The sequence below is a fragment of the Cydia amplana genome, chromosome 2 (assembly GCF_948474715.1).
Source record: "Cydia amplana chromosome 2, ilCydAmpl1.1, whole genome shotgun sequence".
Lineage (NCBI taxonomy): Eukaryota > Metazoa > Arthropoda > Insecta > Lepidoptera > Tortricidae > Cydia > Cydia amplana.
The window spans coordinates 13,358,554-13,374,021 of record NC_086070.1 but is presented as its reverse complement, the minus strand read 5'-3'; the positions used below and the strand labels follow the sequence as shown (position 1 = coordinate 13,374,021).

The 15,468-nt window shown below is 34.0% G+C and overlaps 1 protein-coding gene across 1 annotated transcript in view; it reads right to left on the bottom strand.

Moving 5' to 3' along the window:
* Nucleotides 1-15,468, bottom strand: part of LOC134658191 (cuticlin-1) — a 75,461-nt gene that overhangs the window by 14,725 nt on the left and 45,268 nt on the right. The window contains exons 4-5 of the mRNA XM_063513802.1: nucleotides 3,478-3,625; nucleotides 1,494-1,592 (exon numbers count right to left, since the gene is read on the bottom strand). Of these exons, the coding sequence (XP_063369872.1) occupies nucleotides 1,494-1,592; nucleotides 3,478-3,625 (247 nt within the window). The remainder of the gene's footprint in view (nucleotides 1-1,493; nucleotides 1,593-3,477; nucleotides 3,626-15,468) is intronic.

Sequence of the window (15,468 nt, the reverse complement as noted above, 5' to 3'; positions counted from 1 at the left end):
AAATTATTTTACCAACAGTCAATGAGATAATTGTATCCAGCAGTGGGATGCTCAGTTTTTTTTTAATCGATAGGTATCTCCAGTGAATATTTGAAAGGTTGTAGCTAAGTATAAAAGTCATTAAAAATATATTTATAATTTATCATTACTTTTACATAAGTCATACAGAAACCGCTGATAATTAACTACTTTTTAATTCCAAACATTGCTCATGTGATCGTTAGTAGGAACAGTAAGCGGTTGCCATATGGCTACTCGTTAACAATTTTAAAACATCGTGTAACAGAAAGTTGCAATTTAATTATTTAATAAAATGATTGAAAACCGGCAATAAAGTGGAAACTACGAGCAAAGTGTTCATGTTAACGGAAAAGTTTATAAACATAATAATAACGGTAGTGTAGTTAGTAAAATGTGTCACATGAACCGAAATATTTGTGTCAAATGTACGTATACTACAGCACAAGAACATTAACGTTCTTATTGCACCGTAATGTTGCAGCACACAAATAAAATAAACTAAAATTTAATGAAACCTACTTGTAGCAACTTAAGCCTTATTTTTTATAATTTTGGGAGGTTTCTTCTAAGTATCGTTTATTAACCGGTATATACGAGTACATATTATATGACGAAAAAGGACATTTAAGACAAATATTCCTAAAATAAAATTGATTTTATAGCATGTAATATTTACAGTCCTGGGTCAAATAAAATAGATTTTATTTATTAGTTTTTTTTAAATCCTACGATCCATTTTAGAAAGATCCATCCATCCATATCATGATCCATTTTAGTTTCCATATCATGTTCTAAATTTAATATATGATTGAATCCCAGTACCAATAGTGCACAGGCTAGCGGGAAGGCTGCCTAAAGCGGGTACGCGTTCGCAATGTTTGCACATCGTTTCTAGGAAAGACAGAGTAGATTTTTGTCTGTTCCGTAAAGACGTTTAAGCAGACAATTTCAATTACTGACTGTGAAAAAAAAAGATCGATACTTTTGATAAAATATAATATCAGGGGAAATCTGAAACGATTACTTACTTACTAGAAAATTACGTGCTTCTATAGTATATTTATTTAAGATTGTTGCCTTCATTAAATAATAAAATGAAAGTAAATATGTACCTACTGGAAAAAAAAACCTACCTAATGATATTTTCTGACTTAAGATGGAAGTGGAGGACCCACGCGAAATAGCCTTTTCCACCAAACGTATAGACCTCATTTTCCTCTCTAGATACAAACATTATTAAAAATATTTTGACACAATGTTTTTTTTCGAATACCTGATTTAATCATTTAAAAATGTGTATGAAGTCTGTTTTTCGCTCCTATTTTTTTAGAATAATCAAAAAATCGAAGAAAAGTGAAACTTAGGGCAAAGCTATGGTTAATATACATGTTATGTTAACATACAGTTTCGGGCTTGTTTAGGAGGTTATGTTAACGCGGTACTCATACGAATTTAATTTATCCTGGCCTCACCTGGTTTTGTTCCGCACTTTGCGTATGCGATCCTAAAGGAAAAGTATGTTTGTCCTGTCGATGGCGGTACGTAGACACAGCGAGGGTCCCCGTGCTGACCTGCGTGCAAAACAAAACAAACATGATTATCACTCATTATTACCATCAGCTTCAACACTCGGTAATCCACGTGACCCACTTTTGAATACCTACAGCCTACTAGGTACCTACTAAATTCTAGAAATCAATAAATAATTAATTTTATGCGACCATCTTACGGAAATTGATTTCAATAAAATTAATAAGTAAATATCAAATAATACCAATGCTTCGTAAGCAGATTCAATGTCACTCAGACTACGAGACCGTTAAAAAATTTAAAAATACAGTTGAGGAGACCCAATTTACTAAAGTCTAGAGTGGATTACGTTTGTATAAAAAAAAACAAAGTCTAGCCAGACGACACAGCGTTCTTTTAATTTGTTACACTTTTTATGTTGATAAAATACACCATGTTTGTAACCACAAAGAGGTGCTCGATCACTTTGAAGTTTTAAAACACAAAAAAAAATATTTTTTAGATTTATATTTTAACATTGATTTCACACTTTTTCGTATGTTAAGGTTAAATAGCACTAGTAAAATTTAAAAAATCGGCGCAATTGAAAATGTAAATGAAAATTAAACCTAATGTAAAATCATTCATTTCCGACAAATAATAATGTAAGTATATTTTATGATCATGTTAATGAATAACATTTAAAAATAATTTAATCAAACTGGTTCTGCTTGAACATTCTGTGATTCCAATAGAAATTTCAAAGCCCGTTCTTGCGTTTTCGATAAAATACTTTCATTCATTAATATTTATAGAGGAATGTTTCATTTCACTCAGCGGCTACGATTTCGACAGTCTTCGCACTCGCGTGACAAAACGGCTTGACGGGATTACGAGGCGGCTGCTGTATGCCAGACATGAATTTACATCATAGAAGAAAATATGGTGCCATAATCAACCATAAAGCACTTTCAATTGATGGCTTTCTTTAAAGGTGTGTGGCTAAGCTATGCATATCGACAATAAAACAGTAGTGTACAGAAAACAATTTAAAAATCATTCGTTGAAGATGCTTATTTTCGGCATTAATTACATATATTGTATATCTACTTTAGCAGCGTCAGCAGCTAAGTGTTCAATATTATTTAAACAAACCTTTAATATAGGGGTAAAAGCATGTGATAATTTTAAACACCTCACCTGCTTTGCAATATATACATAACTGTTAGCGCTGTAAATATACATTTCAGCATGTAAATACTCAGCAGTAAAGCACGTGTTATCTGCTTTTAACTATCATTACAAGGGATATATCCCGGTAACTGACACATTTGTTCACTAAAGCCTGAAACTGGGGCATGTATTAATAATTCAGCATGTATCCGTCATAATTGTAAGTGAAACTGGGCAATTACATATAACAATTAGTGGCGGTCTACATACTGTGGGGTATGGTGAGACTTAACTAGTATGTGCAGTTGAAAGGTGCTTCAACTTATATATATATATACCTATACATATATATAGATGGGCAGAGAGTGGAATTTTTGTAATCACCATGTATGTTGTGGAAATGAATAAAGTGTTTATCTATCTATCTATCTAATTTCTAGAAAATGAGATTTTATTACGCTAATACATTTAGTAAACTATGTAAATGAATGTAGTCAAGATGGGTATGAATCAGTATAACTAGTAAGTAACTTTATGCTTAAAAATAAATTGGTTCACCATACTTAGTGTTATAATTTAAAAAAGAGTATTAGCAGTGATGTGGCTTACATTTATAATGAATACCTAATCGGCGCCCTGTCATTTGAATCGGCCCTCAACCATTAAAACTATATTTTTTTTTTTATGTAATACATGTATGTATAATAAAATTGGTTAGCATACTTACCTGGAACTGCTTACATAATTGTACTCGTAGTCGTATGTTCAACTTACCTTTTGACGAAACGATTCCTTCAAAAGGATGTGAGAACGTGAGGTGTACGTCCATATGATCCTTCCCGCACATTACTTCTAGCGACTGTATGACTGGCATGCCGTCTGGCCTGTCGACAGGCCATAGCTCGCCCGCCCGTACCCGTGTCTGTCAACAAACATAATACATCGCATTAATACGGACACTGACGTCACTGACACACATGTTAGAGCCTGTTTAAAAGAGAAGAGTCGTGTCATGTATTGTTCCCGTATATTCCATGATTCTTCTCTTTCCGCACAGACTCTACTAAAAATCTAGAAGAATGTGGTCGTGAGAACATGTATGAACATGTACCCTAACATTTTGGATCAACAGTTTTCTTATCTTGTTAACGCCTGAAACTCTCTCTATGTAAACTCACTCGCAGAAAGACATACTACCCGGTTTTGGCTTGTTTAATGCATATGTTTCTAGCTGCCTATTCTGAGTAATATATATATATATATACTGACTGTTGACTGCCCAAACTATAGCAGAGGTAAGTTTTGGAATATCTAAAACGTTTAATTGCTATGGGATGGGCATTTGACTGTCTTAATGAAACATCTTCGTTTATTATTTTTTATTCAAACAAAAAAAAAACAGTTTTCTTTCAAACACCAAAATGCTGCAATTATCAAAGCTACTAGAGTCTGTGCGGAAATAGAGTCGTGGAATGTATTGGGCCCCATACATTCCACGACTCTTCTCTTTCAGCACAGACTCTATTAAGATTTTCAGTCTCCAGTACCTACCTATTAAACCACTCCACTGTCGAAACACCTAAACCTACTACGTAACAATTATCTCGACCATCGATCGCCGCATTTTAAATATGGTAAGGGAAAGCGAACTTAACGTAATTTCATTAAAAACAGATATTTAAATGACAACTTTAACAACCTGTTAGAAAAGGTAACCTCAAATGAAAATTGTATGATGAGAGTATCCAGGATATCTAAGTTAAATTGTTACTTGTGCTATCTTATTTGTGGAAGATATCCACGTTTAATGCAGTAATTTTGTATACCTAATGAATAAAGCGCCGACGACGTTCCGTTGGTAGGTACCTATAGAAATTGCAATGCAATTATGTGAATATGTTCAGATAACTGGTCCAGTGACACCCCGAGCTTTGAAATTGCATGAATGCATTTACGAATAAATTCATTAATAGTGGCCATGGAATTTAACGCCTGGGTCTGACATCGATAAAATTATGAAAATTAATTGGAATACTCTTTACCTCCACGCTTTAAAGTACTTGATTCTCTCAGGCTGGACATAAAAATGTCTACCGCAAAATGTACTCCAAAACTAGCTCCATAATTCGAAATTTATTAATTAGGAGAGGTGAGAGAAGCGGAGGTGTATGCGCGCTGCCGACCCCTTAAAAACCTGTAGACGCCTTTATTAGAAGAAGAACACTATACTGTAGATCCTCGGGAAAACCTCTGTAGGGATGTTGATATATATAATTATGGCGATTTAAAGTAGACCATCACTACTATCATGTTGTTACACTTAAATGAGATCGTGATATAGTTTTCATATATAAAAACGGTTGGAGGACAATAACCCAGTCGGGAGCAAAGTAGGCTTTTACGGTACCTATTAATTTACCTACTGGCTAGCTTAATGGCAATAGGTTCGTACAAATAGCGATTTACTTTACACGGTTATTTCCCGAAGTACGGAACTGGTTTTCCGAAGATTGTAAACTAAACAAGGACCGCATAATTTCTGAAATACTTAACCTCTTTCATTAAAATTGGATGATTGGTTAAACGACGAGCGGTTTTGAACTACAAAGAATAATTTGGCTGCAGAAGTGCTGCCAAACAGTAGGCTTCAGTATGAATTGTCAGTTTATTTGAACTTATTTTTTTGTGTGATAACTATTAAATTAAAAATTTAAAAAAAGACCCCTACGCTAAGTATATACCAACCAAATCTATTTTATGCCCAAAATGCAAATAGTTTACTATTTAATGCTTTAAGGGTAACATTCCATTTCTGACCGCAGCTGCACTACTGGTACTGAACGCGTCGCTGTTACTGTCAATTTCCATTGTAAAATGAACAGTAGTGCAGCTGCGGTTGGAAATGGACCTTTAATGTTTTATATAATCATTCTACATACATACATAGTTATTATTAGGTTAAAAATCATAAGAGCGCGTCATTATCAAAATGTACTCCAAGAAACGCACATCTCTAAACTACCGATTAGTAAGTGTATGAATCCACTATTTCCGATTCGTTCCGCAGCATCTGCTTAAGTTTAGTGATCTTTGGGAGCGATTTGATGAAGCTCCGAGGCACGTTCCTGGAACGCCGCTCGCGCAGTTCCCACGAGGAATTTGCGATTCGGCGATGTGTGAGTGAGTAGGTACCGTGCATTTTTGTACAGGGATGCACCAAAAACTGCGCAACTGAACGGTTTACCGCTTCAGGTATGCGGGCTATCCGTATATTTTGATTAGTGCATAATATTATAATTTATACCTAGAGAAATTGGTATCCTACTGGCTTTACTAAAATCTTGAAAGATTTATAGAAGTAGAAGGTAAAAGTCAATTAGCATTTTAAGAGCATGCTAAAGTTCAACCTATCATGGTCATTCAATTCTTATCTATAAAAGTGTGGTGGATATCTGTGTCCTTTTTTAAGAAAGGTACATACTCGTATTTAAAACATTAATCACATGACACGGGTAGCATTTATGAGTATGAATCCAAGTATTCTGTGTGGCAGTGAAATATTACTGAACGCTTAATCATAAATTTGGGTTAACCGACTCGAGCGTAGCACTAAAATGATTTGGGTAATAAATGATAAAAAAAAATTGGAGTTGAGATTGATGGTTTATGAGATGAAATTTTAGACAAATTGTTTAAAACATTGTACTACGGTATATCAGTTTTTGTTACAATTATAGATTTTATAGATTTTTTTATAATATAGGAGGTAAATGAGCAGACGAATCGCCTGATGGTAAGCGCACCCGCAACACCATGGGGGTTGTAAGTGCGCTGTCAGCCTTTACAAGACCAATTGTAGGTACGTAATTTTACAAAAGCTTATAAATGGGTTAGGTTTAATTTCGGATAATACCGTCTACTTATAATATACTAGCTGTTGCCCGCGACTTCGTACGCGTGGATATGTATATTGGTGGTTATATATTCTGCATTAGCTTAGAACATTATGCAGCAAAAGATAGAAGTAGGGGCTGTTAATCATTTGTTAATTATTATAAATACACAATCTGGCTACGAAGTTTCAAGCCCCTAACTGAATAAAATTGTTCTCGATATAATATAATAATCCCTCTCAACCTCCAGCATATTTTCAAGTCCACTATTTAGTAAAACCTACTACCTAACTACCTATTTACGAAGTTTGAAGTTCCTAGCTTTAAATAAAATTTGAACGCTACCAACTTTCAACCCCTTTTTAAACCTTTTAGGGGATGAATTAAAAAAAAATCTGAAATTACTTTTCATGTATTCTAATAATATGCCTTTATACAACGATTCAAGTCCCGCAAACAAATAAATGTTTGATCTCCATACAAACTTTCAACCCCTATTTAACCCTTTTATGGGTTGAATTTTTAAAAACACTGAAATCACTTTTCTTGTATTCTTATAATATGCCCTTATACAAAGATTCGAGTCCCGCGCTCAAAAAAATATTTGATGTGCATACAAACTTTCACCCCTTTTTTACCACCTTGGGGGATGAATTTTCATAAACGCTGAAATGACTTTTCTTATATTCTAATAATATGGCTTTATGCAAAGATTCAAGTTCCGCACTCAAAAAAATGTTAGATCTCCATACAAACTTTCAACCCCTATTTAACCCTTTTCAGGGATGAATTTTTAAAAACGCTGAAATTACTTTTCTTATATTCTTATAATATGCCCTTATACAAAGATTCAAGTCCCGCACTCAAAAAAATATTTGATGTGCATACAAACTTTCAACCCCTTTTTCACCACCTTGGGGGATGCATTTTCAAAAACGCTGAAATCAGTTTTCTTCTCTTTTATTATAATACCTTTTTACAAAGTTTCAAGTTCCTGGCTTACAATAAAATTTGAACCCCAAGACAAACTTTCATCCCCTTTTTAACCCCCTTAGGGGTTGTCATTTTTAATAATGTTTGATTAATGTTATTTTTTTATTTTATGTTACGCGTTTATAAGAAGTTTCAAAGAATTTGTAATGGATTCCATTTTTCAACCCCTTTTTAACCCTGTTAGGGGATGAATTTTTAAAAACTCTGAAATTACTTTTCTTGTATTCTAATAATATGCCTATATACGAAGTTTTAAGGCCCGCACTCAAAATTTTTTTCGATCTCCATACAAACTTTCAACCCATTTCTCACCACCTTAGGGGATGAATTCTCAAAAACGCTGAAATTAGTTTTCTTATTTTTTAATAATATATCTTTGCACGATGTTTCAATTTCCTAGCTAAAAATAAAACTTGAACCCCATACAAACTTTCATCCCCTTTTTAACCCCTTTAGGGGTTGAATTTCTCAAAATCGCTTCTTATAAATGCAACTTATTGTGCAAATTTATAAATGCAACTTATTGTGCAAATTTAAACTTTCTAGCTTTTGTAGTTTCGGCTGTGCGTTGATGAATCAGTCAGTCAGGACACGTGCATTTATATATATAGATTTCTAGTTAATACTTTGTTGTATTAAACATTGTTCTTAAATTTAAACACGCACATCGATTTAAATCGGTTTATATCATGGGAAATTACAAAGAGTCAATTATCCAACCATTTAACAACAGTTTTTTTAATATCAATTACGCCGCGAAGCATTCAGTAAATAATTGTTCTGCTTAACAAAAACCAAACGCCATCTGCTCATTATGCTCAAGGATATAATCAGAGCATTATTAAGTATGTAGTTGGATCCCTATTATTTCCTGTGTGAAGCAGTCCGTCCAGATTCCCGGAGCATACTTGAGGAGAATGTTCGTTTTAAACATCCAGTATAAGCAGATATTCTCACTCAATAGTTACCGTCGTTTATTCTCAAATTGTCTCTTTAGTTTTCTATTCAATAATCGATACTGTATGCGTATACGCTGCAACTAACTGGTTGTATGTTCTTAAATTATATTAATTATGCATTTGTCATAAAATTGGTGACAAAGCACAATAGAATAACACGATAGCCACCGTAGTTGAATATTTTAATATCCACTTTGTTGTTATAGGTAACGCAATACCACGTTGCAATAGCATGTTGAATATGTCAATTAAAAAGATATAGTGCTGAAGTTCCCAGTATAGTTTTGACGCCAACTTTTTGATGTTACGAAAAAAACTTACCTACATGGGTGAGGTATTTCTTCTAGAAACATATATACTTATGGTCAGATCTATGAAATTATTTAAACTGAAACCAAGTATGCTTCGTTATAGTTAAAAGAGAGATAATGATCAATCCCGATCATCATAACGATCGGCAAAGTTCAATAGTTATCATAAATAAAACAATAGGAAATAGTTATTGACGTATTTGATGATTATTGACAACTGATGTGACAGTCATGCTCACGCGGTTATAAGTGTTAGCAGTTAGCACCACGGGAGTTGAGGTCAAGCGCACAATAACATTTTATGAAACGACAGCGGGGTTTTGAAAATAACGCTGGGTTAGACGGAATGTTTTTGGTGAGATGAGCAGTTGCATTGGAAACACCGTAAAGCCTAATTAGGAATAAGGGAAAATAATAGACTTTCCTATTCCATCGATAAAACCCTAGAGTAATATGGTATCAAGGGGTAAAAAAGTCCTAAAAATATTTTTTCAACAAAGAAGGACTGGGGGAAAACCGTAAATATGAATACGTTATGTTCATCTTATCTCATTTTTTTTTCTGGGTAAAGACGGACACGTGTTGTAAATTTAGAAATAATTCTTTATTATTCGGTTTTAATACTACTCTCCTGCCAACACCTATATATTATTTGAAGATTCACCATGTTCAAAATAATAGACTCACGTTTCAAGTAGGTAAGTACGTGATAAATATCGAGTACACAAGTTTTAATAATATCATTATGTTATTACGGAGTAACCGCAGTGTGTTTCTGTGCAAGCGCTGGAATTATAGAGACCGATTGAACTAATCGCAAGTAATTTCGCTACACTCTAAGAATATTAACGCATTTGATGTAGGTACTCGTAAGTAGCCTCGTACTTACGGGCAAAAAGTTTCCTCTTGCATATTTCTTGAAAATTATTAATAAGTAAGTAATAAGATTTCTTACTTATTTTTGTCTCTTAATTGAATTGGGATTATTGGGTTATAAAATTAGTTAAGAAAAACGTTTAAGAAGAACACCCTAAAATAATCTTCTCCTACGTAGCGATTATTAATGAGTAAGTAATAAGATTTCTTACTTATTTTTGTCTCTTAATTGAATTAAGATTATTGGGTTATAAAATTATTTAAGAAAAACGTTTAAGAAGAACACCCTAAAATAATCTTCTTCTACATAGCGATTATTAATGAGTTGATAATGAGGAAGATTTCTTACTTATTTTTGTCTCTTAATTTAATTGGGATTATTGGGTTATAAAATTAGTTAAGAAAAACGTTTAAGAAGAACACCCTAAAATAAGCTTTTCCTACATAGCGATTGGTATAATTTAAATAAATACGCTTCCGCACGCGACTGTCGTTGATGTCCTTTCTGGGGCCTCAAGCTATCTCAATACCAAATTTCATACAAGTCGGTTGAGCGGTTTAAGCGTGACGAGGTAGAGACAGACATACAGATAGAGTTACCTACTTTCGAATTTATAATACTTATCAGCTAGGATGAAAACAAATTCGACGTCTCTAAAAACAGCTATGTGGGAATATCAAGATATTACCTATAGATGAAGAGGAGATTTTACTGATTTTCACATGTAGGTAACGAGCATGTAGATAAGTTATTTTTGCTATGTGGCATTCGTCTGCAATCCATGTCACGAAGACTAGGGAAACTAACGCATTATCTGCGGCAATAACATTACTGATGAATCAGTTATTTAGCAGTATTAGCACTAACGACTTGCTGTTTGCTGGAGCGTTTTCGCATTAGCTTATCGAGCGCCGGTGAGCCTAACGCCCAAGCGAACCATATAAGTGCAACTACCATTACAAATAATGTTTACTGATGTAGAGTCTACATTTACGCCGGTTTGCTCCGCCAATTGTTGATTGCTCGGTGAGCAATGGGAACAAGGAACAAAAGTCTAGTGTACGTCATTAGGTCATTACTGTCATGACTAGCTGTAGCTAATACTACATTATAGAAAGAGTAACAACTTATGAAGATAGAACCCATAGACTTATGTGACACTGTTCTTATAAAGTTGCGAGGTGCAGCAATTTTTCTGTGTCAGTTATAATATCGTACAAAACCAACCGGAGGATTAACTTAGCTTTAAAGTTATATAAGAATTAACATATTCTGTGTGCCGCACCTCCGATCTCCGACGGCGCACAGACCTCTTCTTAATAAACTGTCGCTGCAACAATCATCTGTTAAGATGCTGTGGCCAATGATGATGACTCCAGCTAATACAAATTTATACACTTAGGAAAAATTATGGTTTATATTAGATAGATAAAAAAAAGAAACGTGGCGGAAGAAGTTTACTAATAAAAAAACGATCTCAAATATAACATAGGTTATGGAAACTGCTTACAATCAGGCGGACAGTAATAAGTTTGTATGCATCCAAAACTGTTAAAAAAAAATCCTTACGATTGCACAAAATAAATACAACTAACCAGGTATCTCGATCGATTATACCCCTTCAACTCCCTGAACAACTTTAAGGGAAATTGCTAGAGCCTACAAGCTGATTACGAATTAAGTGGAAGGAACTCAGGTTAGCGCTGCGCATGATTAATGATGAAACTGGAGCGGAGAAATTTATCGATGGGGATTATAACATTTGCTTTCGATATTAGCACTGTTGCACTAACCGTACCTGCCGCATATCTACACATCTAAAAACTCAATTTTTCCATAAATCTTTTTAATGATACAAATCAACTTAATTTACATATGGCATTAAGATTTTCTGGAATAAATATTGTACCAAAATATTTTTCAAACTCGTATAAATAGGTTTCATTCTTGTAATTACGCTGTATAAGTGTATATTTTTCTATCACTAGTGACCAATCGCTGGATTCGTAAGAACAAACACTTTCACCTTTAGGTTGATTCATTCATGGGTATTACTCATACGCCAGCTTTATACCTACAGACGGAAGTCCATTTGGAAATATGATGAGTCTTAAAATATGAAGAGTCTACTAGTAGCCACTTAAGCTATGGTTGTTTTAACAAGTACTAACTCCAAAAAATAAAGGATATCGTACTGTTTGACACCCTATTTCTAATATTAATCATCCTGAAATTCCTGCACGACACTTAATTTGCTCGAAATTAAGACTGAAGTGGCAGATTATCGGAGCACTGTGAGATAATATAAGATAAAATGATGATACATACCTCAGAACAGCAGAATAAGTTTATTATAGGTATTTGGAGCAAAGCGTGGTATGAAAGGGTCGGAATTTGAATGAAAGAGATAAGGAACTACTGGAGGTGGGTAGAAGCCCAATAACATAATAAGAAAATAAAAAAATAATAATGTTTACACATCTTATGTGGACGCGAGGGCAAGCGAGGAATGGGTTTACCAGTGATACGACTAATACTTACGCAAGACAAATAAAAATAATAGGGTAGCTTGTCATCTGCAATGAGGACATCAAGGAAGCGGTTCTAGACAAGTTAATGTAGAAAGTGTTGTAAGCTTCGTCACGTGCTGAACAACAGGCAAGTCTTCAATTTATGATGGTTACGCATTGTACAAGAATGTCACAGGTGCGGAGACGAAAGTTAACCTAAACCAAGAATAATAATTTTCGTTTAAACGTAACAATTTCTTCTATGCCTGGTGTTTATTTCATAATTTAAATGCTTTTTCACCTAAATATTCGTCTAAAATACCATAAAACCAAGTTTTTAAAGTTCTAGGAATAGATATGTTACCGTGATAACGCGATTTTTAATTCTAAGTGTTTTAATTTAATAAAACTAGTACATATAGACTAATTGTTATAAAAATATTTCAGTCATAAAAAGCATACTTAACCTGTCGAATCCCACGATATGACGTCACCATAAGCGTTCTGGCTCATATATGAGCCGTGGGAGCTGACAGATTAAACAAAATTTCACGGTAACAGTTTCACGTGTACAACTATGACATATCGGTATCGTCTTGGGTCGTCCCATTCGTTTTTCGTCAAGTTCTTAAATTAGTCCTATTCTTTTTCGTCACCCTTTCTACATTCGTCACAATCGTCGGTGGCTTTCAATGTAGAATGGGTGACGAAAGCAGAAAAGGACTAATTTAAGAACTAGACGAAAAACGAATGGGACGACCCAAGACGATACCGACATATCACACTTTACTTGTTGCTAAGGCATTTGAATTTGTAATAAACATTATTTGAATAAAAATATGCTCCGGAAATAATAATTATGACATAGTTTTCGTTGTAAAGTGCCGTTCCTAACAAAAACAAAGTACCTATACTACCGCGATGAAACGATACCTAAATTTATAATACCTACTGACCCCGCAAGAAAAAGAACCGTATAGGTATATAATATAAATTGGCACTAACTATTTAGAAAGGAATTTAAAAGAAAAATCTAACGACCTATTACAATCAACCGACAAAATTAATGTATAGCATGGCAATTAATAATATATCATCTATTTCCTTTTTTTAACAACAACAGGTTTTTCACGTTATCTTCGAATGTAAAACATAATAAGAAAAGATTCATATTAAAGATAAGATATATTGAAAAATACGTGACTACCTATTTTGATGGTCATTATTTTTATAAATACCTATATTTGTATAAATTTGCATACATATAGGTACCTGCCCTCTGACAATGATAAGGCAGGTACGAGTAAATTTTTTGGAAAAAAAATCCACACTCACAAATAGTTTCCTTTAGTTTCCTCCCATGGCCTCTTCCTGTGTCCATCATGACCATCATTAGATCAGCTCCATGTCATCATAATATTGCATTGTCATCCGATTTACATAATTATGTAGGTATGCAAAATTTCAGCTCATTCGGAAATCAGGAAGTGGGTCAAATTTAGCTTCCAGGATACATAACATAATTACAAAGCAAGTAAAAAAATAAATGGTTGTAAAAAGAGAGCCTTAACATTACAGGCCTAATTTTATTGTTTGGTATTTGCTGAATAAATGTTGAAGTTTGAAGTTTTAGCTGGCTACCTATCAATATTTACTGATACATAGTCGAATTTACCGCAAATTTTATGTCCACTTTATGTCTTATCCATTTTTTACGTGGTACCTACTTAGCGCAAATTTAATTAATGTATTAATATGCTCTTATTTCTCATATTTTTTCTATGCCTATTATTAGACTCGAAGTCAAGTTCTGGTGATTAGGATTATATTGATGGATGCGACGTTAAACGTTAAACATCGTACCTAAATACCTACTTATGGGTACAAATTTCATTATAACGATGACGCAATCCTGTAAGTTAGCCTCCCACCATTAGAAACCACGCCTCTTCGTCGGTAGCATTTCATCGGTAGGTACTTATATGCTTCAAGTTTTTTGGCATAGTGTCGTCGTACTAACCGACTTGTACAGTGGAAGGTCAACGCCACCTCGCCAGGTGGTGTGAATCATGAAATTAGCAGAGACGGAAGAGGCATGAGTGTACTTAGATGGTTGGTGAGCGTATTTTCTGTTCACCAAGCGCAGTATTATAATAACGTCAATTATAGGAGTGTAATATAAGTATGTATTATGTTTAAAATACAAAAGTATCAAATTATCATGTCTACCTAAATAACTCTACCTTTAAATAAAATAAAAAGTTTTAACGTGCTAGCCCAAACTTTATTGCAACAGAACAGATTTTATTATGGTACCATGTACGACCAGATTATTAGGTACATTTCATCATTGATTTTTCAAAACACTACCTCAGTTTGTTATCTATATACGAGTATTATATATTTGTGTATCTTCATAATCTTCCTCATGGTTTCTAAGTACAAAGGGTATCTCTTATAGTTTTTGATTTTGCTTCTTGGGCTTAAGAAATAAGCAATTAAATGTCTGCGTTTAAATAAAACTTAAAAGTAATTAAGGCGGCGGTAGCTTTTGATATTCATAAGTGCTTTGTAAAGTGGCTAAATAGAAGAATAACAATCTATAAATTTATCTTTTCGTAGCACTGCTGCAAACTTGTGTCTTATGACTGAACATTTTACAAGCAGGTACATAGTCTCATCTAGAACATTAATATCCGCGCTCCGATCATAATGGTAATGATAGCTTAGAGCCGCCGACGGCCTCACCCGATAGACATGTCATTTTCTCACCGCGTTAATTGAATACAAGATAGATATTTTACTGTTAAACGAGAAAGAATCATGCCGTAATATAGTGTGAAACTCGTGAAAAACTTAAAGCGCACATCAAATATCATATTAATTCATTAGCATTTTCCAAAGCATTCTGAATTTTATTTCTACTATGAAACCTGATAACAAGTTTTGATAGGTTACAACAGCAACACACTTAACTTGCCTTGCAAACTGTGTAACTGACCCGTACAAAAAAGGGTCTCGCAATATAAACTAAGTTACCTACATTACATTATTAAAAGTAGTGACAGCTAGGACATGGTCTAAATACTCAATACCCAGTGGGTACAGCACTGTTATCTCAAATTTCCTAATAACTGAACTAACAACATAGGCTGTTTGTTAGTGAATGAGGATTGAGGAAGACATCATCATCGCATGAAAACGCACTTGTTTGGACCTACC